Genomic DNA, 27537 nt, shown 5'->3' with positions numbered 1-27537 from the left:
AGACTGTTCTGCAGCACAAGCCCAAGCTCAGCAAGCAGGGACTACTGGAAGATTCATTTTGAAAGACCACATCAGACACCCATTCAGGCACGGATGTGGAAGTGCCCTACATCTGACAGGTAGCTGCATTAAGGTGGTGATGCTTGAAAAGCCATTTACATAACTACTCTTACACATGGAGACCAAGTTGCACATGCGATGTAACACAGGCACAATACATTCCACTCTTCCAGATGTCTGCCCTATTGTCTGCCCTTCCTGTAAGTTGTAGTCATCCTAGGACTGCGAGTGCACTAACCCGACCCTTCCAGAATGAACCCCCGGAAGGACAAAGCAAGGCTCGCCCCCATTACCAAATGGCAATCCTACATACACTCAGTGTGATCAAGGGTTAACAAGAGCTCTTGAAGAAAGAAAGATGAAGGAGGCCTTGGGGCAGAATCCTGAATTACTTTCTAGAAGAACAGGTGAGCAATGCTGCTCCTAGGTAAAACCAACAGACTGCACAAAGACATGGAGAGCAGGAGTATAAGCATTGAGGCAAGGCATGGACAGAAAAAACAAAGTCATCACAGACTGAGCAGTGAAGAAGTCAAGATGAAGCAGTTCTAATTTATAAACATTTGTAACAAGGTCTTGGGGTATGCCTATGACACCAGCCTATGATACCAGTCCAGCCTGGCTTACTGGTTCAGGACAGGGACTTGGAAAGACTGCTCCGTAAAAAAAGTCCCCACAGCCTCCCTTCTGTGAGCAGCATGGCTGAGGAGCAAGAACAGCCCCATAGAGAATACACCCAGGGTCATCGCTGCTGCCTGCAGGGACAAGAAATACTAAAGAAAAATGTATCTTCTCTTCCCCTCTTTCTCTTCTCCTGGGAAGACAGCTTTTCCTGTTTCTTGATGGCTTTCAGGCTCACCAAGAGTCTTGTAAAGCAGTGCTCATTGATGAACCAGTTCCAACAATGAGCAATCTTTTGGTCTAGTGAAAATGTTGTGGTATCATTTGCACCAGGCTGAAGACAGCCTGCAGTGTAGGAGCCCTTCAGAAAACATCTTCTATGACTCAGTCATAGTTTTCCATTGCTTAAGAGTGAGGTATGGATGCCCCTCCACCTGAAGGTACAGAAAGAAACCTTGCAGAGCAAGACTTTCTAGGTCTTAGACCCAGAGTAAAGGAGAAAAAAGGAAAAGTTGGATGGCCCCATATATCCCTTATAGTCTCAAAAGAATGTGATGATACTGAAAGGGCCAGAAGTGGCAATGGTGGCAAAGCATCCAGGACAACCACAGCTATAGCTCATGGTGCATAAGTGTCCTGCTGAAGCCACAACTATTTCTGTTCAGAGACAGAAAACAAAAGGTCTGGATCTACAGTCATCAGGAAAAGAAGCAAAATCAATGGACCCTTGCATGTGAAGTGTAAATAATTTCGCAGTAAGAAGTGAAATATTAGGGAGCCTAAATAATTCACAGAGACGTGAGAGAAGCAAATTGTACAGCTCCTGAAAAGGCTATTCCAGGCTCTTCATCCTTCAGTCAGTCTGAGTACTCAATACTATGCTGAATTTCCTGGACCTGATGGGGACCAGTGACAAAATGCAGGTCTCTGCCTAGTTATTCCCCTTCCTAACTGTGAAATTCATTATTCCTTTCCAAGTACAGAACTTTGCACATGCTTTTATTAAATGGTGTTCTAGTCTTTCAGGCTATTCCTCCCATTGATCAAGATAATTTGACTAAGAATTTTCTCTACCAAATACATTGCAACCCCTCTCAGGTTAGTGTTGTCTGCAAATTTAATAGGCGCACTTTCTAGTCCATGTATAAATAACTGAAAAAACTTAATAGCACACTGAAAAGAGATCTCTGTGGGACTGCTTCTTGATATTTTTCTCCAGATAGATAGCATAGCATCAAAATCTAATCTTAGAATTTTCTAATCAGCATCAGACTCTCCTAACACTAATTTCAGTAGATCAGTTTCCCATGTTTCTTAATGTGTTATACTGTCAGATGAAATGGAATAAAAATCCCTACTGAAGTCAAAATATTTAACATATATTGTTACTTCCTTATCCAAAAGGCCTGCTAGTCCACCATGAAAGATTGGTTTGACTTGATTTCTTTTTCTGGCAAATATAAAATGTGAGTAGTCTACTTAATGTTTATTTGTTCCAGTATCACAGGGGCAGGCAGTAAAGTGATGCTGGCTGGACAATAATTAATCAGATATTATTATTATTGTTATTGTTGTTGTTATTTAGTAGCCAATATATTTGGCCTTTTCTAGTCTTCTGAATCTCTCCATTATCTAGATATCTCAAAGATAACTGCCAGTGAGCCTGATGTTGCTTGAGCCAGTTCTCTAACCATCACAAAATGAAGTTCATCAAGCCTAACTAGTCTGAAAACATTGACTTTGCGTAAGTGTTTAGAAATCTAGAATGACTTTTCCCCCATTTGCAGCTGGTGCTATTTAAGATATTCACCTAGCCACCATACAGTGAAGACAAGTAAAAAATACTTGCAACTTCTTGGTATCTTTGACCAGTTTCTGATTTCACTGACCAGAAAGCCAGTCTTTTTACTGATCTTCCCCTCATTGCTCATGTAGTGACAGGCACTATTGATGAGCTGATAGTTCTGCTCTTCTCTACCACAGATAAGGTACTCATTTCCTTTTTGATGTATCTTTGTATTTAATTGGAGTCAGTTGCCATGTCTCCCTCAATTCTTTGTTCTCTAGACTAAACACTGCATTTTTTTGCAATCCTTCTGCTTAGATGGCCAAAGTAGTTATTCCCCTCTGCAGGTTCACTTCGGCATGTTTGCCTGTGTTGTAGCAGCATGTGTCCAAACTGGACACTCGTCCTGTGCCACTTGGTGCTGTGGGTGAAGTCACAGCAGTACAGAGTTGATCTGACAGCTTGTTTCATCTGACCTACAGGCTATCCTTCTAAACACATAAACTGATATGATGTGTGCCTTTTTGGCAACAGCATGATGTTGATGTACGTTCTGCTCTTTGTAAGGAAGATGATGAATTCTGACACGCTCTGAAACTGTGCATTTGCAAAAACAACAGAGGATCTTTTGGCCCTGACTATTTCCCGTCTTTGACACACTGACCCTTCAGACTTCAAAATCATGGGTCTAATTTGGGTGGGTTTTTTGTCTGGAGAGCACTGGCCTGTTTTCATATGAACCCAAACATCCAAGGAAGCATCTATGGGTCCCGTGAGCGACAATGGGAGTCAGGAACGACTTGACTCTGCTCCTGGACCCGTCACTTCCCTGTAGTCAAAAAAAAAGAATTAGTTTGGCACTCTGCCTTGGCTCCCCTAATTGCAAAACAAATACGAGTTTGTTTGGTTGTGTGGGCTTGGGCGGTGGTGGTGTGCGTGGGGATGTTGTTCTCTTTTTTTTTTTTTTCATGGAAGAGCCTGAGGAACCGGGCAAAAGGGGCTTTGCGAGCCGTGTGAACTAGCACCCTGAAATCTGTAAGGAGGGAAACTCGGCTCCCCACCCAGCGCCCCGGCCGCCCCTCCCGCGGGCTCCTCCCGCGTCCGGCCCGGAGCCAATGTGGGGCTGCGGGCGGGCCCGGCGGGGGCCCGGGGCGGTGGCGGGCGGGCAGAGGGAGCGGAGCCATGGAGCCGCAGAGCACGCTGCTGCATCTGGTCGCCGGAGGGTGAGTGGCCCCGGGACGCGCGGCCGGCGGGCCCTGGACTTTGCTCCGGGGAGGAGCCGCGGGAGAGGAGCCCCCGCGCCGCCCCTGCCCCGCGATCCTCGCCCGCGCCGTCCTGGCCGTGCCGGATTCGCGTGTGGGCTTCATTGCCCTGGAGCAGCCGCGCAGCGCCGGGGTGAATGTCTGGCTCTGCAGTTTGGGAAGAAGGGGAGCCTCCCTGCGGGACGTGGAGTTTCATCCAGCCTGAGCTTGCCGGGGGTGGGGGACAGGGGAAGCGAGGAGCTGAACGGGGGGGATGACAGGCGCCACGAGGCCTCTCCAGCCGAGCAAATGGTGGAGCATCCATATCTTTGGGAGAGTAGCCAGCTCTCTAGCATCGCATGGCTGGCATTCCTGTGTGTCTTTTCTGGCTTTAAATAGTGCAGCTGATTCTGGTGAGTTAGGTGGTTGGATCCCAGCAGTGCCTCTCTGAATTCGAAGTGTGCCCTTGAGCAAGTCCCTTCTCAAGTGGCGTTTCGCCCTTTCTCCTTTTAAAGTCTCAAAACAATGAGCTTCAAGTTTTTGATGCCCTAAAGCAGAAGATAATTGTGGTCCTCTGGACTTTGCTGAGTAACTGCAGAAGTCCCTCGCTTAGGCAGCCACCTAATGCCTTTCCAAATCCCACCAGCCCGCTGGAGTCCATGTGACAGTGAAACCTGTGATACAGCGCGTGCAATAACGCGCGATTACTTAATTGCTCTTAATTAGCAAATTTTCGGTTTTCTGCAGCTAATGCAGTTGTTATACTACGGCAATCTTTGTTTATATGTACTTGCCCTCTCTGTTCCCAGTGTTATTTTGTATGTTATTCTCTTTTATTAAATTATCCTTTGAACTATATAGTTACTGCATCTTAGCCTTTCTCAATGTATTCTTATTTCTTAGCTTTCTTCTTAAGCCTTTCCTCATCCTCATTTTCCACCTTGATTACTGAAAAACTATGAGAGTTTGGGTAGGGACAAGAATGTCACTAGCGGAACTTTGTCAGTCTGTATCCTGTCCTCTTCCGTATTGCTTCCATTAAGCAATAATCCTTGAATTACAATTAATTAAAATTCAACGGATAATAAAGTAAGACATTAATGAGAAGTTCAGCTTATTGCTGCCATATATAGTTAATATTATTGTTTTGCTTAATGAAACAGGATCTCATTCATGAGGAACAGTTGTTCACTTTATCTTCTAGTGCAAGAACTGGGGACCATCAAACAAAACTTGTGAGAGGTTTGTTCAAAACTAATGAAAGAACATCGTTCTTAACACAGCGTGTGGCTAAACTGTGGAACTCCTGGCCACAGGATAGTAGGGCCTAAAGGCTTTTTATGTGTCCAGAAAGCATTTTAAAAAGATGAATGAAAAAGAATGTGTTGAAGGCTATTGAAAGCAAGGCAACATTTCTGGCTGGGGAAATCCCTGAACTGAAAATTGCAGGAAACTGGGAAAGTATTCTGGAGAGGAGTATTTCTCCTACTCTTCTCTAGGTGACCTTTATTTGCCCGTGTCCTAGGCAGAAGCCTGGTTTAATTATAGAGTTGTGTGACCTAGCATTGTTATTTTTAAATTAAGATCTTCAAGCCATCTCAATTTTTGACTAGCCTAAGAGAGAGCTAAACTTAGAATTACGAGTAAACCTTGTCACCTCTGTGCATGCGCTTAGGCACTTTTCAGATCACTGAAAAAATGTTGACGGTGGTTTTTGTATTTCTCAAATAATCTTCTTTTTCTATCACCTGAGACTTTCCAGTTTTCCTTTTAAAATGTGAAAGCAATATCTAAGGCAAGTACTATTTTCTAAGGTAAAATTACCTGCCTTCTTCAATTAGCTCTTTTTGATGCTGCTTTTCTCTGAGAGTACATGTTGTACTGTTTGTCAACTGCTGCTCTTCATCATATTTTGCAGGAATTGCTTTTTTTTTCTGCTTCTAGAGTAATGACACATAATTTTCCATTTCTCCTGAAACAGAAGAGTTTTGCAGACCTATGCCTTTCATACACTGTGAGCAGCTGTATCATCGTGTAGTTCATGGTAAGACAACATAGTTGAGATTTGTTCTAGTTTTAGTACATCTCATTTCCTTGGCTTTGAGTGTTCTTTGCTCCTCTTTAGCCTCGCCATTGAGCCATAGTGGCTCAGAGGTCCCCATTCACCTTGAACTCTCTTACTGCTGATTAAATTACCACCATACTAAGGAGTAACAATTTTTTAAACTCTTATTGCTTTTATGATTCTTCTCTATTGACTAACTATATGTATCAGTAGCTTGAGGAACTTGAACGCAAGAAGCTTTTATACATACTGGAAGCATGGGTTCAAACTCGTATCCTGACCATCGCAGGTGGGGACTTTTTGAAGAAACGAGATATTAGAAGAACATTACATACAGTTGTGCCTTCTTATGGACTGTTAGAGAGAAGAATTTTTAGTATACCAAGCAATTGCTTTTCTAAATGATGTCCTGTTGTAATGTTTGCTCAGCTTTTAGATAAAAAGTTGAAACTGGTCTATTCAGACCTTTTAGACATCTTAATCTGTCACCAGTGTGCTCAATCTTCTCCTGAACTGGAAACTACCCTTCTGATCAGGAAAACAACAGGCATGTAAATCTGGAGCCTGTATCAGACAAATCAGTGGAAACTATGGTAAATAACAGGACTGTTGGGCCCCTGAGTGAGTATGGTCTATATGGGAAGGATCAACATGACCTTTGTAAAAGGAGACCTTGCCTCATGCAACTCTTGAATTGCTATGTAGGCTGTGTCTTGGAGTCTGTGCTTGATCAGCTTGTTCATCCAGAGAATCTAAGCCAGAATGTTTACTGCTCTGCTTTGTGTTATCTTCTGAGCTGGAGTTAAATTCTTGGGTCATGTTCCCAGACTCCCACCGCTCATCATATCTCCTAAGGGAAATTGCTGCTGATTGGCTGCTCTGCAATTCATCACCACTGCGTAGATCTGCCAAGGGCTTGACAAAGCAGCATGAGTGTTATGGAATAGCATACTAGTTGCTGACATCATTATCTGCATAATATTCTAGTTGTGAGATCTTCAACTCTTGGACATCATTGCAATAGGCATCCAGGCCTCTTTCTTTTGTTTCCCCTCCCTAACCTGTAGGCAATAATAAATGAAGCCCTAGGAGCAAAGCCTGGGAGAACAATATATATGTGTGTTGAGCTCTATAGACTTTTTCAAAATAATTCTTCAGAACTGTAGCCATTTGCTGTCCTGTATGGTCACATGTAATTCTGTTGATATACCTGACTCTTCCCTGATATCTTATAGTTCTTTGGTTAGCTTTTCTTTCTTTGGAGTACAGTAAGCTTTTTTTTTTTTAAGCCTCCATCTCTTGTGAAACAAAGCAGCTTTGGCTGTAGCACACGTGAACAATTATCCATTTGTCAAAGCCTCTTGCATGGCTGTTACATGCAAATTCATCTCAAAGTGGTCTTTCAGGCACTGAGCATCCCCTAGAAGAACAGAGTTCTTCTGGAACAGAGTCTAAGGATCTGAAGGGGCAGAAGCCGAGAACCAATGGTTCTAACTAGTCCCTGGGTGGTAGAAAGGAAAAAAAGGAATATGTGTCCTTCCAGCATTCTTGCAGTGTGACTAGACTGATTGATGATGATGGCTCACGAGTTCCAAAAATAACTTCTGTCTGCTGAAGATCAGGGTCCTTGGTCATTAAGCAAGTCAGGCTTGGGGTGAGCCTGGCTATTGGCAGAAAAAACAGATCTTGCTTGCAGGGCCTTGCAAATTTGGGAATGTGAATGGGTTATGGGTTGAAGACATGGGTAGGCTGAGGGGTGGGGGTGTTTCGTGCTGCCCTTCTCGGAGCCTGTGCGGCTGTGGAGAGGTTGAGGCATGGTGCCTGGTGATCTCAGCAGAAAGCATTGCTGTGAGGTTGGGCAGCAGAAGTATTTTCTCTGGGGGACTGCTGAGTCCCTATGGACTTGGGACTGTTTGTGTCAAATACTGAGTAAGGTTTCAGAGTGAGGCTGCCAGATGATGTCCCAAGCTCAGCTGTTATTACGTTAATCAGTGTCAGAGCAGGAGGTCATGTGTGACGCAGGCTGGGATACCTAGCCTACCTCTTCTTCTAGAGGGGAGAAGTTGTGGACAAGCAGGGTCGGAATTATTGCCCTATTATGGCACAGAAGTCATTCTGAAGTGTGCTGTTATGCCCTAGATGTGGTGGTACAGCTGGAGCCATCCTGACCTGTCCCCTGGAAGTGGTGAAGACACGTCTATAGTCATCCCAGCTGGCACTGCGGCCTCTGTGCCTCTCAGAGGTACAGCTGCCAGGGATGAGTGTGAGGATGATTAATCCCACCCCACCATCTCCTGGAGTGCTCAAGTTGCTGAGGTGAGTAGGATAGAGCAATGTGCATGTTAGCACCAGAGAGGTGAGAGTTGGCCATCAGTTGAAGGGGTTGAGGGGGGGGAGAGAGAGAAAGAAATAGAAATAGCGTTTGAGCTGAGGCTCTGGATACTGCGAGTGTGACAGAAGATTTCATGAGAGCACAGGTACATCTGCTTCTCACCATTGATCTGTGCTTTGAACAAATTTGAACAAAGCTATCCGCAAGGCAGCTTTGGAGACTGTGAGGAATTTCTGAGCTAGTGGTTTGATCAGACCCAGAAAGATGGTGTCAGCAAGAGTATGAAGAAATGACTGCTGAAAGGTGTCCCTGCCTGTGGTAGGGGGGTTGGAACTAGATGACCTTTAAGGTCTCTTCCAACCCAAACCGTTGTATGATTCTATGACTGAAGGAGAGAGAAGTGGTTGGAGAGAAAATGAGAGCAGGGCAGAAAAAGGATAACATGGGAGGTGAGGAGAGGATGCTACAAAAAATTCTGAAGAACAAAGAAGTAGGAGAAACAGGAGAGCCCCTAGCTTAGTTATTCTGCTGATTTTTCTGTTCATTTCCTTCTGTAGGGCCATCCTTGAGAAGGAAGGCCTGCGATCCCTATTCCGAGGTCTGGGTCCAAACCTTGCTGGGGTTGCTCCTTCCCGGTGAGTACTGCTCCATGACAATGGCTCAGGTTATACGGTTATAAGGGACCTCTGTGATAGCTATTGCTCCACATTCTGAAAGCAGTCTGAGTCTTGTGCTTATGTGCCATAGGACCCCTTCACACAGACATTTTCTGGAGCTTCAGATCATAGTATTAACATAAGATGATTGCTGTGGGCCTGGATTAAATGTTATCTGATGTCACAAAACAAACCCAATAAACCTGTGCTGGGACTAAGAAAAGTTGGAGTCAGACCCACAGCAGTGTCTCTGCTCTTCATACAGGAGCTGTAACCTCTTCTGTATTTCTTTCCAACCAGGGCTATATATTTTGCTGCCTATTCTGGTATTAAGGAGAGGCTCAATGCTATCCTTGTACCTGAGTCCAAGAAGGTACATATACTAGCAGCAGCCTTTGCAGGTGAGCCTTTTCTGTCTCAAATCAGAGCTGAGGGGTCCTTTGATCTCTAAGTGTCAACAGGTTTCATTTCTTCGCTGTTGCTGCTCCCATCAGTCCTGCTCTGTCTCTGAGGTTTTCTCCCTCCACACCTGGAGAAGTGAGTTCAGATAACCAAAGTGTTTTCTCGCTCTTCATTCTTCTTAGGCTCACCTCTTCAAACTCTTTACCTCTTCAGCTGCTATCAGAGCTTCATTCAGCTGTGAGAGGGAGAAGGCAGTGTGTAATTTAGACCACTCACAGAATCTTTCTCTTGATATATCCCAGATCTCTAACAAAATCCTCCACTCTTGCAAAATTAGCCTGCTGCTTCCTGCCTCTTTGTAACACCAGGGCCTGTAGTAGGGTTTTGTTGGAGGCTAATTACCACCAGACAATGGCTGGAAGATGGGAGAAAGAGAATCAAATAGCCTGCCCTAAATATCTCTTCTCAAGGTCATTCTCAAATTGCAAATGCCTGCAGCTTGCCAAGCAGAGTTCAGAGAGCTGATAGATCAGCACCTCTTCACAAACTGTCAACATGATTCTGGTGCTCATGCCTGTCATCCTCTTCTGTTCTCTAGGCATGAGCTCAGCCACACTCACCAACCCTATTTGGTTAGTGAAAACCAGGATGCAGCTGGAAGCCAGGTAAGGCAGGCCAGCAATGCAGAGCCGCTCTGTGTCACATCATGACTAGTTTGGGGGTGGGGTTGGGTAGGGAACGTTCTGTGACTTGCCGTGAGAACATGGTAAGTCATAGACTGGGGAAGAGTCTTATAGTTGTGTTCACAACAGGATTTTGGGTCAGCGGAGCAGTGTGACGTTCTAACCCTCTCTCCTCTTGACAGGGCAAAGGGGGAGATGGCCAGCAATGCTCTCCAATGTGCCATGCACGTGTACCGCACTGAAGGCCTTCGTGGATTTTACCGTGGTGTCACTGCCTCCTACGCTGGAGTGTCAGAGACCATCATACACTTTGTCATCTACGAAGCGCTGAAACAGGAGCTGAGAAACAGCCATCATTCCCATTCCCCACCACTCACACATTCACCAAACAACTATGATTTCTTTGGACTAATGGGCGCTGCTGCTGTCTCCAAAACATGTGCTACATGCATTGCATATCCACACGGTGAGTGTTTAGTGGTCCCCTCTCCTTGATTCTGTTACCCTTGATGGGAGATGCTGCGTCTGTAGGATCCATCTGCTAATACATTGTTTCCCTTCCTGTCTCTCCAGAGGTCATTCGGACACGGTTGCGAGAAGAAGGGTCACGATACCGTTCTTTTATACAGACTCTGCAGCTTGTGGTCCATGAAGAGGGACCCTCAGCTTTATACCGAGGGCTCCTGGCTCACTTGATCCGCCAGATCCCAAATGCAGCCATCATGATGGCTACCTATGAACTCATTGTACATTTGGCCTCTTCCACCGTGTAAGCATGCTGTAGCTCCTGGCTGAGGCTGCTGTAGAGGTACAGGGACCTCGTGGTCCTGAGACCCGGTCTTTCTCAGTGTTCTGAGAGGTGGTGGTTTTTGTTGCAGATCAGAACTGGGTCAGGCATTCTCAGGACATAAGACTATTTTGTGCCAAATTTTCTGCTCCAGTGTGCACAATGTAGCCTTTTTTCTTTCTGGAGACTTGAATTATTCCAGCGCTTCAAGATGTCAGGGCACTGGTTTGACAGTGCCTGTTGTAATTTCCCTCCATGAAACAAGGGCAGGGAACTTACTGGGAAGGAGACAAAGCAGAAAGCATAAAAGTATCTTAGCCTTAGCACGTTCACTTCTTTTGGACCTAGTAACAACCATACGTGGGTACAGTTGGGCATGAAGACAGGCTAGACCTGAGACATTTGAGAACTGCAGCAAGCAGAGATCTTGTGCTGCAACCTTTCATGTCCTCAGAGGGGCTCTTCCACTTTCACCTACTGTGCTGCCTTCTTGCTCCTCAGGAGGATTTCTCAACCTTGGCTGCCAACAAATTGCAGAATTTTCCTTTGGGTCCTTAATGTTTGGCTGCCATTGCCTCAAGATGTGTCAGCCAGCTGACAGCCTGCTTTTGTCTTGCAAGGTCTGAAAAAACAGACCAAGTATATCAAGGGAAGAAGCACAACCTGCTATGAAGCACTACCCTAAAAACTCATGCTACTGCTGGGCTCAGAGCCATGCTTTCCCAGTATCTGATGTGTTTCCATCCCCACCCTCCTCAGTAGAAAGAGGAGGGCACCTCTTTCCCTCTGAAGTGCTCTGTTATGCTCTGTTCCAGCTGTTATACAAGCTGGAACCTCTAATATGAAAAAATACTTTTTCGTGCTGGTATGAATAGCAGATCAGGTGAGAAGATGGATGAAGCTAAGGAGGTTTGGCCTGTTTCTGTTGATGATACACTAAGTGTATCATCAAGAGATGAAAGAGTCTTATTTATTCTTTTCCATTATCAAGAATTTAGTTTCCTGCACACGCTACGTTTGCCTGTGACAGGCTTGGATGCCTTCTGTTCCTCTGTGGGTTCCTAACCCTGTTTCCTGGGGAAGGCTACATTGTGTTTACAAAGAGTATTTTGAGTCTCAGAAAGGCAGAGGGTACAGTCAGGAGTGACGTGTTTTTCTTGTTTCATCACATATGCTAAAAAATGTAACCCTTCCCCAAGATAAGTAATTTCAGTAAATACGCGCTCTGGACAACCTCCAGTCTCACATTAGAGCCTACACTGTTTCTTTCTCTGCTTGTAGTGAAAAACTGAAAAAGCCCTGAATATTTTATTTGAAATCCATTTATTTTAAAATCCACTTTGTTTCCTCATCTTTCTTACCTTCATTCCTTTAGTTTAGGAGTATTGACAATTTTACAAAGCGACACAAGCTGCAGTGGTTTGTTGGTTGTTTTTTTTCTTTTTTTTTGCATGAAACGAGAATAAACCTCAAATGACAACATTGAAAAAATATACAATATATATATATAATATCTGGGTAGGGGTTGTGAGAGACCCCACTCTGAGCCCTATGGCTGGCTCTGCCTTTCAGATTTCTGTTCTTTCCAACATCTGGATCATAGTTTGAACCGTGCCACGATCATGTGTAAGTGCCCTAACACATGTTTCTAGAGAGCCAGATGGGGGGTCATTAATGTGGGGAATGTCCACAATGGGAATGGCAGAAGATGAAGGAACACGGGAGGCAGAAATGACAAATGAGGGAGGAGCACATGTGTACACAGTGGGGGAAGAAGTTGAAAGTAAGACACCTCCTCCTTCCAGCCATATGTTTGGGGGGGATCCACTGGACTGGTGTTTTAAAGCTCCTAGTAGCGGTGAGAGACGTTGCTTTTGCCGATGATGTGTCGATCATCCACGTCGTTGCTGTCCGGGGAGTCGGGTGTCTCCGAGTCAGTGCTGTCGTCCTCGTCATCCATGCCTTCACCAGCTCTGCCCTCAATGCTTCCTGCTGCCCTCTCCTGACAGCTCTGGTAGGACTGGGGAGGTGAGACATGCAGTAAGTGAAAGGATCTGACAACCAAGCTGCCTGCCCAGCCCCAACCACTGTGGCTGCTCCTCACCTCCATGGGGTTGACGATGATGGTGAGGGCCGAGTCGTCCCAGAACATGTCGCTCTCTTTGCCTCCAGTGCTGGCGTGCCCTGATTCAGCAGCCCCAGGGACCTCTTGCCCCACTCCCCGCTGGTGCAGAGAGTGGATGCGAAGGATGCCAAGGATCACCATAAGTGCCAGGAAGCCCACACACACCACAATGATGACAGTGGCAGCACTGGGGACCACTTAGAAAGAAAGTGAGAAGGTATGGTTAGAGTCTGTCACAGAAACATGCATTTCCAACCTGACATGCAGGAGCTGAGATTCCTGGGCAAAGTTTGGGTTTTTGGCCTAGGCAGGGACATGTCCTGACTCTTCTGCTCCCCTGGGCACAGGCAGTTCCTGCCTTCAACTCCTGTGTTTTCTCCTGAGGGCTGCATGGTTTTCCAGGATGCGTAGGTCCAGGCACCCTCTGATATTGGCCTGGCCTTTAGACTCTGCATGTCTTTATCTGCAGAATTCACCAGAATATGTTGCACAGCAGGTATTTGTATCCCCCTCTTGGGAGGGAGAAATGTATGCTGAGGAGAGCCTTTAAGGGCTTGAGGATGATTTTCAGAGGGTGTCATTTCTGGGCAAGCAGTAGAGAAAGCAAGAAGCCAAAAGATGCCTGCATTGCACACAGGGAAGATGACAAGGCTATGATGGATTTCTGGCTAGTGCCATGGTAAAAGCCTGGCTTCTCCACAGGATAAAACTTTAAATTTATCTAAGACCCTTAACCCAACTCCCACCTGTTTGTTCTAGGCCTGTAGGCTGAGCCTTAACTCTCCAGACAGTCGCTTTCTCTGCAAAATCTATCCAGGCCCTTCATGACTGTTATGGCTCTGTACAGCAATGACAAGTTTTCTGCTGCCATCAGGCAGAGCTAGGGAGAAGAGTGACAAAGGCTGGCACATACATAGGCTGTCTCTGAAGTGCCAGCTGCAGGACTGGACTAGCTTGGAATCAGCTGCTGCAGGAAGCTGCAGCAAAAGATAGCTTAAAGGTGCCTTGTTTGTACCTTACAACATGGGACCAAAATGTCTGTAAAAAGTCCTGAGCTTTCACAGCCTGGAAGGAACCAACTGGACTGTGTTCATGCTTGTGGCACAGAGCTACCAGCACAAACCAACATCTAGTGTAGCTTTCAGGTTTCTCCTCTGTTTTGGGGGCAAGAATTCTCCTCTCGTCTTTGTAGTGCCATTTCCTATATTTTTCTGCCTTGCTGACCACCACATCTTTTTTTTTAGAGCAGTGGCAGTCTTGACTCACTTGTTTCTCTCCTGCTGTTGAAGCTTCTTTCTGAAATTACACAAGCATGCACAGCACCTTTACAAGGTGTGCAAATGAAATCATCCAGCTCACGGTTGTTCTTTATAGACCCTCTGAGGTGTAGGTTTCAGGCTGCTTCTACATCAAGAAAACAACACACCACAAGAGGAGGATTGTTGCGCCATGCTCTAAAATACAATTTGACACAGACTGCAGTCCATTGGCTAATGACAAGTGGGATAGGACAGTATAATGAGAACCCAATAATGGGTATAGGGAGCCTGAAAGGAATCCTCTGCTATAGATTCTGCCAAGATATCAGAAAATCAGCATCTTGACCTAAAGGAATAAACCCAAAAGACAGTGTTACATACTTGGGTTGCTATGGGTGCTTGCCAAACTGTGCCCAGACAGCTCTGGGGGTAAATGATGGCCTCGGTGCACGAATTGCTGGGAACTCAGAATATGGTTAGGATGAGCAGCTCGGTTCATGTTGTGGAGGACATTCACCTGTAGAAAGACCAGAGTGAGAGGACTCAGCCCTGTGTCCATGGTACATTCTACGCTGTGTGCATTCCCATCCACCATGTCCTCTCCATGCCTGCGGAAGAACCTATATGTGCATGTATTGGTCTTGTACCTCAACAGTAAACTCATTGCTGGAGTAGCGCCCATTCATCTCAGTGCAGGACAGGTGAAACTTCCTTTCATAAAGAGCAGCACCGTGGTTGATGTGGTATGAGACCTGGCGTAGTATTTCCTCATAAACTGCAATGCTCTCCACACCTGAGACAAGAAGAGAGAATTAGTGTGGGGTTAGGAACCTCCTTCTTCAAAGTCATCTGGCATCATAACCCTATAGCAACTAGAAGCTATAGAGGAATCCAAGGCAATGCTGGGTTCATTAATTTTCGGAGGGGCTCCAAGATGGAGCTTGCTACTAAGGACATGATGAAATCCCTGCTTGCGTTGATAAAACAAGTGGAAGGGAAGGAAGGACCAAGAGCAACAGCCCTGTTAAGTTCTGGAGAGCACAATAGTGTTGTACCAGTCCACAAGTTGTGGGATGTTGTCCCTCAGTCATGTGATGCAAAATGTTGCTGACACCTGAGAACACCATACCCCAAGGAGTAAGTCCAGAGGAGTGATACAAGCCTGGGTGAGCACTCAGACACTATGCTCCAGTACCATGTGGTGGAGGAGAAGCCACCTCCCCAAGGAAATGGCATGGGACCTCCAAAAGCCAGGAGTTCATCAAATGGTTACATCTCAGAGTGTCACAAAGTACCCCAACATATCTCTAACATCAGGTTAAGTGCTCCTCACAGTGATGTCTGACAGGCAATGAGAGAGACATAACTAGACAGCTGTGATCAAGGAGAGGACGTACCTGTGATGGTCAGGTAGGCAGAGGTGTTAACAAGCTCCAGGCCTCGCTGCTGCAGCAGTGCCCCATCCAGGAGCAGATACTCCCTCTCTGGGTCCAAGTCATCTCCTACCAATGAGATCTCGCAGCCATCCAGGTTGTGCACAATCTCATCTGACATTCGTGTGTCTGTCACTGAGATGCAAAAGGAAAGAAGACACGGCCAGAAAGCCAGACAGCCATCAGTGAAGGCAGGAGTTACTCAAGAGTGGTACCCACTTACTTAAAAGTACTCACATCATATGTAAATACTTCTCCTTCTCTGGCTAGCACTGACCTTGAGTAAAATCACTGTCAGTCTAATTACTTGTTGCAGGAATCCCTCTGGTTTTAATGACACTATTTATGCACATAATAAAGTCACTTTATTTTGGAACAACATACTAGTATCAGACTGGTTCATGATAACACATCTTGGCTGTAAGTACTCTGTTGACAATGACAATGTGCAAATTAAGAACAATGCTCACACATTCCCAGGCCCTGCACGCTTTTCCCTGTCTCATGACTGCTGGTTACCATAGTTGAGATCTTATCTTCTTTAAAATGGCAATCACATTCAATAATTATCTGCCTTCAGCAGGGTTGAGACCAATCTGCTCTAAGTCGAGAAACTCATTGTATGAGGAAAGACAAAGCTTATAAACAGAAAATTAGGAGCTAAAAATCTCATTACCAGAAGAGATACGGAAGAAGTGGAAGAACACATAGAGCACAGAGTGCAGAGAAATAATCTGAGGATGATGGAGAGAAATTGAAGAACAAGATATTATAGGGTGTGATGAAACTGAGGAATTCACAGATATAAATGATGCAGGAAGAGAAGGGAGGGGGCAAGAAATAAGGGAGAAGGAGAGAAGGAAGTAGGAGAACCCTAAGTAAGTGCAGGAGTAGAGAGGGTAACAGGCAGGACATCCATCTAGTGCGGGATTCAACAAAGAGAAATGTAGGTAAAATGTAAAAGGGATTAGGAATGAACAGCCTGGGAAAGAATTAGGAGAGAGTGAGGCAAAGGAACTGAGTGGATAGAAAAAGTACAGGGAGGAGCAGAAAGGGATAAGAGCCGATTAGCCTACATATTGACAGACAATGTGCCTTGCTTCTATATTTGTAAACTCTCTCTTTCAGGTGTAATTATAGGGGCTCTACTTCCTCTGCAGGACCACAACTCTCATAGGTCTTTACAGTTTGTCTTTTATATCTTGCCCTATACTCACCGGTACCGTGCCAGTTCTCATCCTTCTTGACCTCCACCTGGTGAGAAATGGAGCAGGTGATCTGGAGGTTGGGGAACAGGGGGATCCCATCAGGAGACTCAAAGTCTGATGCAGGATGAGCAAAGTGGGCACTGCCACTCAGTAGGATCTGTGGGGCATCAGGCTGTAGCACCACAACATAGCCTTCCACATCAGGAATGGAGACACAGGACTCTTCACTGAAACACCTGAAGGAGAGCAGTAGAAAGCATCAGTTGGCTCAAGCTTCCACCAACAACATTATGGACAATGCCTCCTGCCAATTACTTCCAGTGAAAGGAATATCCTTTTTCCAGTAGTCTTCCTAAAGCTTCCCTATAGCCTGCTGTGCAAGACAGAGTCATGTGGTGGGAGTGACACTACTGGGTTTCAGGTGCCTAGGTCACGTCAAGAAGAAAGAGAAAATTAAAACCAGTCCACAAGCCTGGTGAACATTGTGAGTGAAAGCAGAAGTTATGCACAGACCCTAGGAACCAGTATTACAGTATCCATTTGGATATTGGATACTTTAATGTTTATTTGCAGGAAGATTTTTACCCATTTTGAGACTATCAGAATTAAAATACAAGGCGGGTGCGTGTAACTTCAGTCCGAAAAGAGGTAACCCTCTTGCTGAACTTAGCTGGAGGTGATGCTTTGTCCACTCACTTGACAGCAGTGGTGAGCCTGAGAGGCCGGACCCCAGGGGTAGCGAAGCGCAGAGAATTCATGTAAGCCACGTGCTGGATTGCATGGTTGAAGGTTTCGACATCATCACCCTCCAAGGTGAGCAGGGACTGAGAGGGGTTCACGTGAACCTACAAGTGGAAGAGAAAATACTCATGGTTCCTTGGCAAATGCCCAGAGTCCAGGCTAAGTGAGACACAAAGGAGAAAGGCGGGGACTTGTCAGAGGTGGGGGAGCAGGCAAAGTCCTAGGAAGCAAGGCTGGGGAGGAGAGTGGAGGAAACTCATGCAAGCTGGGCAGATGGGCATACCTTCATCCCTTTGCCCAGACTGTCGAAGTCACTGTAATCAAGCCCCTCACGGCAGGCATACAGGCATTCAATAACCTCCCGGCTCTCCAAGCTACCAGGGCGCACAGTGAAGCCAGCCAAGTAACCATGGAAGTAGTGGTGTATCGACAGAGGATCTCCTGAGGGAAACATGGGAGGTGGAGGGTGTGAGAGACATGGCGAGGAAGAGAGCAAAACCACAAAAGCAACAGTGTGAGGGACTTACACTGTAAGGGAGGTAGAGAGAGAGAGAGAGGGGTGCATGGGGCACAGAAAAGCCCAGACAACAAAAGCAAAATATGAGGGACATACAGATGTTAAGGGAAACAGGGAGAGACGGAGGGTTGCACAGGACAAGGAAAAGCAAAGACAAAGACAAAAAAAAAAAAAAAGACAGGGGATGCTGAAGAAAAGAGATGATGAGTTTTTGAATTCCAGATGGGGGAAAGTGAGAAAAACAGACCAACAGAAAGACTAGGGCAGTGAACAGTGGGTAGCATAGAGAAGTTTCTGCCACACTGCTGAATGCCAGATGGAAACAATTTCTTGTCCCCTTCTCACTCTGCTTCCTGTGAGGGCTTGTAAAAGAAACTGTACATTCCACAGATAGTTAGGGATGAGGTGACATCTCCTGATGTCTCTAATGGCTATTGTGTTCTTCATAGAGCAGCTTTAATGATCAGGCATGAGGACTCTTTCTCCACATGAAAAGCATACTCTATCTCTCAAAGCAGGCTGCAATCCTTCCATCAGCCTTTTCATGCTCCACAGGTATCAAGGACCAATCTGCCAAATAAGGAGGTTTCTCCCAAGGCAGTGGGAGGTGGCAGGACAGGATTGGGGAAGCTGTATGAGGAAGGCACCATGCAAGATGTGACAGTCATGCACAGTGAAGAGGAGAAGAGGACCATGTTCTTTCTTTTCCCTACCTTGTACAGTATCAGTGGAGTTCTCACTTCCTTTGATTTTCTCTTTGTTTTTCTCCTCTGCAAAAGGAGAACATCCAGACAAGCAATCAGGCATTGGAAGATGGTAGTTACAGGGTCAAGAAATTACCAACACAAATGCCTGTATTGGCCATTCCACAGGAACAGCTCTGTGCCAAGCAGTGTACCCTTCAACCCTAGAGACAGCACATCACAGATGAAAGAAGGCAGACTCTCTCTCGTGAAGGGGATAGTGAGATTGTAGGATGAGTAACTGATTTAGGGGAGCAAGTAGTGTTTGGGTTTTTTTAATCCTTTCCCAGTGTTATCTATTTTCAGAATTATCCATGTTCACAACAAGCCATATTCTCAACACCCCTTTGAAACTCAGATAGCTCCATTAAGAGGTCCCAAGTTGATCAATATTTGTTGTCTGCAAAAGGCCAATCAAGAGCACAGAGCTGTGGGAAGATCCCTGACCTAGGAGAAGCAGCACTATAGTAAAGATTTGATCTTGCTAGAAATTTCTGCCAGAGTGAAGGCAAGCAGCAGGCAAATTCCTTTCATTCTGTTCTGCGTCAGTCTTGCAGGAGACCTGAAACACCTGGGAAATGCAGCCTTACATCTCCACAGAACAGGTTTTAATCTGGTAATGGCCTAACTTTGTTCCTAACCTGATTTTTGTCTTCCAACACAATTCCTGTACAGAATGATTTGTGTCTTCTTCATATAGACCTTCAAAACACAGAAATCCCCATCAATACAATCAGTAGCATAAATAGTACTGCCTGCTCTCTGCTGAAAGGCTTTAATAGAAATGCCAGTGTCTGAATGAGGTACAGAGTTTCAACTCTCCTCTGCCTGAAAGTTGGTTATCCATTGCATATTCTATGGCTGTTGTCCATGAAGCTGCCAGTGACACCTTTCCCTGAGTTGTTATAACCTTGATCCACAAGGAAGGAAGGAGCCACATTGGCTTTGGTGCCAAGGAGGCAAATTGGCTGCAATGTGGTTTGCATCATTTAGTATTGAGTGGTGTTTCTTTCACATCTTCTCCCCTTTTTTCCCCCATATGGCAGAAGCGTGGTTTGGGGAGTGGGCACTCACCAGTCCAGCAGGCTCCAATCATGAGCGAGGGTTCCTGTCGTGGAGGGTGAATGAGGCCATTGTCATGGATGAGGGCAGGGTCATAAGAGACGCCATCCACATAGAGCGTGACAGTGGGAAACTCCAGGTTGAGGGCATAATGGTGCCACTCATCATCGCAGACCTACGGCCAACAGCAGAGGAAGGGATCAGCAAAGGGCAGAGGAGTAGTAGGGACATGGGGAAGAGGCAAATGATTCCTCACCTGCTCAAGTTTCCAGAGGAATTTCACAGGCCTTGCACTTTCTAGCAACGGCCAGTAGAGGAAAGCAATCCGGCAGCCATGCACAGACAGGGAGTAGTGCGAGTAGCCCTCCTCTGCCAGGGACAAGCACAGGGAGTTATACATCACACCTCTGAGCAGTATCACTAGCCAGAACTCAGCAGCCCACTCTATCCTGCACAACTGGCGCTCAGCACCATATGCTCACAGTAGGTTTGAGCGCTCCCAGAAAAAACCTTACACCTAAAGAAGCTGTGTTCCTAAGGAGGGACCCCTGCTCAGGTCCTGCTCCCACACAAGAGATTTGCCCCTGCAGGGACAATCCATTCTAACAAATCAAAGGCAGAGGGCAGAAGTGTCACCACCCCAGGAGAAGTGTCTCACCACTCTGCACTGTACTGCAGATCACTGTCTCCTCTTCCCGCCTGCCTTTGCCAGGTACCACGGCATGCTTCATCCATACGGACAAGGTGAAGTGGTCACTCAGGCCCTCATGGGCATTCGGCCCATTCACCACAGGCACCTGGGCAGCCTGGCTGCCATTGAACCAGTAGATGAGGCTGCTGTCCTGGCTGTAGTGCACCGAGAGCCGCGCGGTCCAGTTTGCTGTGGGGCTGGGCACTGGCAGCAGGTCAATCTCTCCTGAGGCAGCACCTACCGAGAAGGAAAGGAGTCAAGAGTATTGGCACAGGAGAATAAGGAGACTGAGAACTGGGGAACAGAGAAAAAGGATGCTAGAAGGCTCATCGTAATGTCCCAGTGCACAGGGAGAGGCGGAGTTATCTATAGGCCTTCTCCTGGAGAAGGATTTTGACTTTTCCATCTATGCTGAAGGAAGTACCACAGACTCTGTATACTAGGGCAATGCACAGAAACCTCTGGCTTCCCAGCAAGGAAAGCACAGGCAGCCCCTTATAAAATAAGAAAGTTTGGATGCCCTATCCCTGGAAGTGTTCAAGGCCAGGTTGGATGGGACTCTGAGCAACCTGGTCTAGTGGAAATTGTTGCTGTCCACAGCAGAGGAGTTGGAACTAGAGGACCTTTAAGGTCCCTTCCAGCCACACCTTTCCACAACTCTATGAAATACGGGCAGTAATGCCCATTGCCCCTCAATGCAGCGTGCAAGCTAGGTGTCCTCCCAGCTCCACTGACCCCAACAGATGTGAGGAATGCACCCCCCACCATCTCTGTTGTGTGAGGCACAGAGCTACCATGTAAACCCCTGCAGAGGAAGCAGCAGGGTGCTGTGCCACAGCTGCTCTCAGACCAGGAAAGAACCAATTTACCACAGAGTTTGCGCAGTGACTTCTCAGAGTAATTATCCCGGTCACAGCCCTTGGCCACATGGTTTGTCTGCAGCTCCACCGTGGCCTGGATGTTCCACAGGGGCTCATCACATGTCTCCAAGTGAATGGTGGGGAAGAGTGCGAGGCTGCCTGCACCTGGGGTGTACTCAATCCTCTTGTTCCAGCCTAATAAAGAGGAGTAAAAGAGAGGGGTTAGGTACTGCCAAGGACCCAAGGCCAGAACACCTGGCACGCACACAAGTGGCATCTATAAAGTTGTCCAGACTTTTGGCCCTTTTCACATTGGAAAGACAGTTTTATGCAGCTGGCATCAATGCAAGGAAAGGTTTCCTAGAAGTACAGAATCCAAGGTCTCTGCTTCTACAGCTTGTACTGGTGGGGCATCACTCCTTGGTTGGTCAGCCTCTCCTATCAGGCAGAGCAGATGTTTAGCTGTTCAATTTCCCCTTAATTCTATAGACTAAGGTGAGCCTGCAGGCACACAACACCCCTAGAAAAGCCAAATATCCTCAAGATGAGCAGCCCCATTGAAGACAGCCTATGAACCTTATTAAACACATAGCAGCTCACAGCGATCCAAGGAATGATTTTCCAATGTTAGAATTTGCCTTTCAATGGCTTTGCGACAGACTTAGATGTCCGCTGTATCCCCTGATGGGGATGGGTTGATGCTAGAACTAAACCATATCAAAGGGCATACAAATTTATAGGTGTATGTACAAACATTTGCGATGAGCTGGACTGAGTAGTAGTTAAGCAAAAGCAAAGGGAAGACATATCTGTGTTTGGAGGTTTCATACCCTGCCAGCTGGGCTTGCAGGTGGGTTTCACCTGGATTTCCACTTCAGCATCATCTGAAGCCCGTTTCTTTCCACAGTCATAGGCTGTCACTGTGAATTTGTAGACATGATCTCCACTGTACTGCAGCTTCTCTGTGTTCTCGATGTTCCCTGGTTAGCAAAATAAAGAGATCAAGGGAGAGGAAAGACAGTCTCCTCTAAGATGTTCCTTCTAAAAATCACTCTTTCTTTATCAATGACAAACACAACCAAAAAAGGGGTTGATTCCCCCTGCCCAATGCCACTCCATAACAAGCTATAGCATCTCACAAAACAGCTGCTGCATCTCTACACCAGGATATATCAGCACTGCTAGAAAATTCACATAGCACAGCTCTGTAAATGGGACTGGCAGAGAAGGAGCAAAGCAGGAAAGAGGGAGTGATGTGCACATGGTGGGTGTGGATTCTTACCGTCATTGTCAATCAGAAAGGGAATATTGGGGGTCAGGATCTCATAGTAGCAGATCTGGCTGTACTGTGGTGAGCAGTCTCCATCAATGGCCTCCACACGCAAGATGCGGTCATACAGCTTTCCCTCAGTCACTGCCACGCGATACAACTTTTCCACAAAGACAGGAGCAAACTCATTCACATCGTTTACTCGAACGTGCACTGTGGCCCTGACACAGAGAGACACCAGTGAGAACTGATGGACTGCTAGGAGCCATACACCACCTAAGTTTCAAACCAGTCCCCTAAAGTGCACCAGTCTGATTTCCATCTGTCAAAAACAAGGACAAGGAAAGAGACCTTGGTTTCAATGCAGCAATGCTGGCACACAGGAGCTTGGACAACGGTTTCCAACCCCACAGAAAGAGCAAAGGAATAATAATGCAATCTGGACCTCCTGCCTATATGCAGCAACATAAAACATCACCCTTAGACACCACTGTTAGAAAGCCCTCATTTCTAGTATATTCAGTCATGTAACAGTCAATGAATATTTTTCTTTGGGTCTTCTTAACATGTTGAGTTATAGTATCACAGATAGAGAAAAATACTTCTGGCTAAAGAAAGTGTTTCCACAGCAACTTTCCTTTGTGTTTCTGTGACAGATCACATTTTGTAACATGCAGCAATGTCTGCATGAACTTACTTGTGTGATTTCTTGGTATTTGCTCCATCAGGTCCCTCTCCACAGTCATAAGCCTGGATGGTGAATGTGTGCTCCTTGTGTGCTTCACAGTCCACTGGTTCCTTGGCCCGGATGAGCCCCTCGCCCGTAGCTTTGTCCAGGATCACAGCTTCAAAAGGTACCCCTGACCCATGAATCCTGAAGCCACAGATTTCACCTGGTACACACAAAAGCAGAGAAGAAGGGGAGAAAGAAAAGAACTGAGGAGAGCATATCATACCCCTTGGTTTCCTTTTCCATATTTTCTTCCTTTCTAACTTGCACTCTCCATTCTTCCTCATTATCACCCTTCATTTTGAACAATTTTTAGTTCACTAGGACTTCCTCCTGCTATCCCCTACAGCCATTAATGGTGCAGATTGCCATCTACTGGAGACTACTCCCACGGCAAGGAGTGCTGACCAGCATCACAAAGGATTAGAGGTTACAAGGCTCAAACTACATGTGTTAGTGCTACATAGCCACAGTCCTAAGGGAGCACCTTATCTCTCCTTTGCAGCCCTCAGTGAGGTAAAACAGGCCATATACTGCAAATAGACAGCCAGAGCATGTAGATCCATGATGTCTCATCCACCCACACATGCAGGAGGCGCAGAGTACCGCAGGGAACTGCAGATAGGGTCACTAAATCCTAAAATTCAGCTCAGAGGGACCACTTTTCCTCTCCCAAAGCTGCGAGAGGATGCATGAGGAAGCTCCGGGCATGGCCTAAGCAAGCATTAGGAATATAACCCTTGTAAAACCTCATCTGTTGTAAAAGGCATTTGTGCTTACTGCGAGAGGATGTAGCACTGCCAACCAAGTGTGCCCTACCAGCTTTCTCCAGGGCTCACAGACACAGCGCTGTGCATGTGATCTTTGGAAATAGCAGAACTGCGTCAAAAAGTAGCTGACTCCACCCTCAATTTCCCTCCCTGAGGAAACAGCTCACAGCATCCTAAATCAAGCTGTGCCCAAATTGCCTCCAGACTTCACTAGGGACCTCCTTTGGAACAAGGTCTGGAGGTGATCGTTTCCTGGAGAGAGCTAGGATCCAGCATAGGGATGAATGTCACCCTGTCTCTGCCTCTTCATAAGTCTGTCCCTACCTCCCACCCTTTCAGAGCTCTTATCCACCTACCTGCATAGCGCAGTGGAGCATCTTTGTCCAGAGCGAATAGCGGTGGGTTGAGCAGGACTGTGTTGTCATTCTCCATGACGATGCCCTGATACTCGGCTTCAATCCAGGGTTTGTGCTTGTTTGCTGAAGTGGATTTGGGGCAAGGGATGGAGGACAGGAATGTATTAGCCACCAATGGCAGATTCAGTGGAAAACAAGCAGAATATTATCCAGTGTCAAGTAACAACCACCCCTCCCCACCTTCTTCTACGGAAATAAAGAAGTCTAAAATAGGCTGGGAGGAAGAAGTTATCTTTATTTAGTTCTGCTCTTGGGAGACTCATTAGAAACAACGTGTTCCTTCTGGTCTCCTCATTACTATCTTATCAGAAATATGTAGAGAAGCATATGGGTGCCCAGGAAAGCTGGAGCAGTTAAAAAAGAAAGTGAACTCCAGAGGCAAAAGTAGCCTGACCCTGGAGACATATCCCAAATGCTAAATCCTTTAGCTCAATGAAGCCATAATTAAAGGATCTAGGCTACATCTTCCCTTGGGGTGTCCCCAGGGAACAAGTCTTGCATGCAGCCATTAGTACTTGTGTGTGCATCCTCTAGACTAAGGCCCAGGACCTACACACATATACCCAGGCACACTTCCAGGCAGACATCCCATGCACATAATAACCTCCTCTGAGAGTGCCTTGCTCCTTCCTTCCCCACTCCATGGTGAGCACCATATTCCCTTGGCCCCTCCTTGCTAATCCTGTTGGCTGGAGCCCAGCCAGGCTTGGCATGGAGGCAGCAGCCAGCAGGAGGCTCTGAAAAATGTCACAGGCCCAGAAATAGCAAATTAATCTTTATCACACAGGCTCCGGGGCAGGGAAATGGAGAAATAAAGGGGTGGGGGGGAGGGAAGGGAGGGGAGAGAGAAAAAAAAATCATTACAAATTAAAAACCCCTCCCCCATGCCCACTCCCTGCCAAATGGGCCTCAGAGATTATATTACATGGCCTAGTTACAACCCCTATTCCCAGATAATCCCCCACTCTCCCACCCCCTGGAGACCAAGATTTATTACAACCCAGCAATACTTTGAGCATAGCATGGCTTAGAGCTGGTGGAGAGTAGGATACAGAGCCATTCCCCTCAAGGGCACTACTTCTAATATGTGAATCCATTCTCTGCAGCACAGTGTCCTCTGAAATGCCGTATTGGCTTGGCCTGATGTGTTGACTCAAGAGGGGTAGTATCCTGAACAACCAAGCACTTCTGCACTCCGAGGCCAGGGAATGCTGCCAGAGGTGGGTGGTGGGCTAGCAGGCAGGGTGACAGGTCAGAGTGGGGATGCCCCAGCAGGGCAGAGTGGGCAGACCCAGCCTGGCGTAGCAGTGAAGAGCGTGGGTTGGCACTTCTCCATCACCGTATTGATTGAGATTATAAAGCATTGCGTAGGAAACCCAGAGAAACATCCATCCTGCTCAGTATGCAGGTGGAATCCTCCCTGTATGCAAGTGCCCACGTCTCCCCCTACCCCTCCATTGTCCCCTCCAGCTTCCATTCTCTACGGCTCTAGTCCATGCGCCACACCACCGAGGTGGAAATCCATAGCTATAAATGCCAAATGTGCCCTGTTGCTGGGGTAACAAGCTGATGGTAGAGAGATAAATCCTTTGCTGCATCCACCTGCAACTTGGGAATCACCAATCTGATTTCTCAGGAAATGAGTTGCTGGAGAATAGAAAAACATTTTGGGAATATTTTTAGGATACAGACTCCTACCAGCTTCAAGAAAGCGCCTGTAAATCTAAAAAAATTTGCCAAAGGTGGGTAGATGTTTCCAAGTGCATATTCACAAAGGAGAGAGAGAATCCAGAGCATGAGGGGCCTTTCCTTGCCACTGGGCCGCATGGAACCAGAGCAGTACAAATAAATGCCCCTGCCAATGTCAGTGTACACACAGCTCTGCGGTGCATCCGCCCTGTAGCCCTACCTCTTCCAAAGCACGGGAAGCACCCTAAGGTGTCACATTCCCTGATGACCCCTGAGTACCTTAATAGTTTGCAGATTCCCCCACCCTGTCAGATTATTGATGCACTGACTCCCCTCAGATGAATCTCTCATGCCTGTCTCTACAGCAACAGATCTAGAAACCTACATCTTTGTACATCACTATACGTGTTCAAAGAACATCTGCATTCAGAACGTTACAGCTGTAGCACTGGGGTGGTTTGGGTTTTCTTTTATCTTTATCACATAAAATATTCTTTTATATAAGCAACCTGCATCCTTAACACATAACTGTAAAATAATTCCTATTGACAGATTGTAGATGGATGAACTGGGATTGGAAGGTGGAAATAGGAGATGTGTTTTAGAGATCGCGGGGGTCTGTGGAGAAACAACATATTCTCTCTCAGCATGCAAGGGAAGGGAAGGGAACGTAAATCCACAAAGCGTTAACTAAACAAAAGCAAGACAAGTGCATGGAAAAGGGGAAAATGCGAAGGGAACGCTAGAAGGAGATGACAGAACGGAGAAAAACGCGGTGGTAGGATGACAGATGGAGAAAGTAGAGAATGGGGATGGCATGGCATGAGGACACCCGAAGGGGCGAAGAACGCCAAAGCCGCCGGAAGATGCCGAAGATGCCCCAACAAAAACGTGTTGGGCGAAGGCGGCGGGCAGCGCGAAGCCTCACCACTACCGCGGGGGCGGACGGACGAGCCGCGGCCAACGTGCCCCTCCAGAGCCCCGGCGAGGGGGGCGACCGAGGGGGTCCAGCGAAGCGCCCGCCGCCGCCGCCGCCGCCTGGGACCGTGCCCACGGCGCTCCGCTGCTCACCTTTGTTGGAGGCGCTGCCGGGCAGCGCGGCGCAGAGGCAGAGCAGAGGGAGGAGGACGGCGGCGCGGGGCCGAGGGTCGCCCATCGCGGCGGCGGCGGGTCCCGGCGCGACCCACGCCCTCGCTCCCGCGGCGGCGGCGCGCAGGGACGGCGGCACCCCCGGCACCCCTGGCACCTCCCGCACCGCGCTCCGCGCCCCGCCCGGCCCCGCCCCGCACTGCAGCATGACGTCACGGGCCGGCGGGGGGCGGCAGCCAATGCGCGGGGCCGCCGCGCCAGGTGCTGCGGGATGGGGATGCGGGGCGGGGCGCGGGAGCCG

The 27537-nt window shown here is 47.1% G+C and overlaps 2 protein-coding genes across 3 annotated transcripts; one reads left to right on the top strand and one right to left on the bottom strand.

Moving 5' to 3' along the window:
* Window positions 1-3551: 3551 nt before the first annotated feature.
* LOC135409337 (solute carrier family 25 member 36-like) lies at window positions 3552-11971 on the top strand. 2 transcript variants are annotated; one of them, XM_064644721.1, is made up of 8 exons: window positions 3619-3690; window positions 5690-5752; window positions 7913-8089; window positions 8663-8740; window positions 9062-9162; window positions 9762-9828; window positions 10029-10312; window positions 10420-11971. In XM_064644721.1, the coding sequence occupies exons 3-8, from the start codon at window positions 8031-8033 to the stop codon at window positions 10617-10619; spliced, it is 789 nt and encodes a 262-aa protein (XP_064500791.1). In that variant the 5' UTR covers window positions 3619-3690; window positions 5690-5752; window positions 7913-8030; the 3' UTR covers window positions 10620-11971. The 2 variants fall into 2 exon arrangements, with proteins under 2 accessions (XP_064500790.1, XP_064500791.1); XM_064644720.1 differs by lacking the exon at window positions 5690-5752 and having other exon boundaries at window positions 3552-3690.
* Window positions 11940-27459, bottom strand: CLSTN3 (calsyntenin 3). Its single transcript, XM_064644682.1, has 18 exons — window positions 27219-27459; window positions 24399-24521; window positions 23240-23435; window positions 22555-22763; window positions 22103-22252; window positions 21282-21467; window positions 20380-20649; window positions 19978-20090; window positions 19734-19896; window positions 18630-18686; window positions 17683-17840; window positions 17355-17503; window positions 16668-16894; window positions 15415-15585; window positions 14665-14810; window positions 14399-14534; window positions 12738-12955; window positions 11940-12653 (listed from the first exon to the last, which is right to left on the bottom strand). Exons 1-18 carry the CDS (start codon window positions 27442-27444, stop codon window positions 12483-12485), a joined length of 3069 nt encoding a protein of 1022 aa, XP_064500752.1. The 5' UTR covers window positions 27445-27459; the 3' UTR covers window positions 11940-12482.
* Window positions 27460-27537: the final 78 nt, after the last annotated feature.

This window comes from Pseudopipra pipra, chromosome 2 (assembly GCF_036250125.1).
Source record: "Pseudopipra pipra isolate bDixPip1 chromosome 2, bDixPip1.hap1, whole genome shotgun sequence".
In the NCBI taxonomy this organism is placed as follows: Eukaryota; Metazoa; Chordata; class Aves; order Passeriformes; family Pipridae; genus Pseudopipra; species Pseudopipra pipra.
The sequence above is the reverse complement of the archived record's forward strand: the minus strand, read 5'-3'. Positions and strand labels throughout refer to the sequence as shown.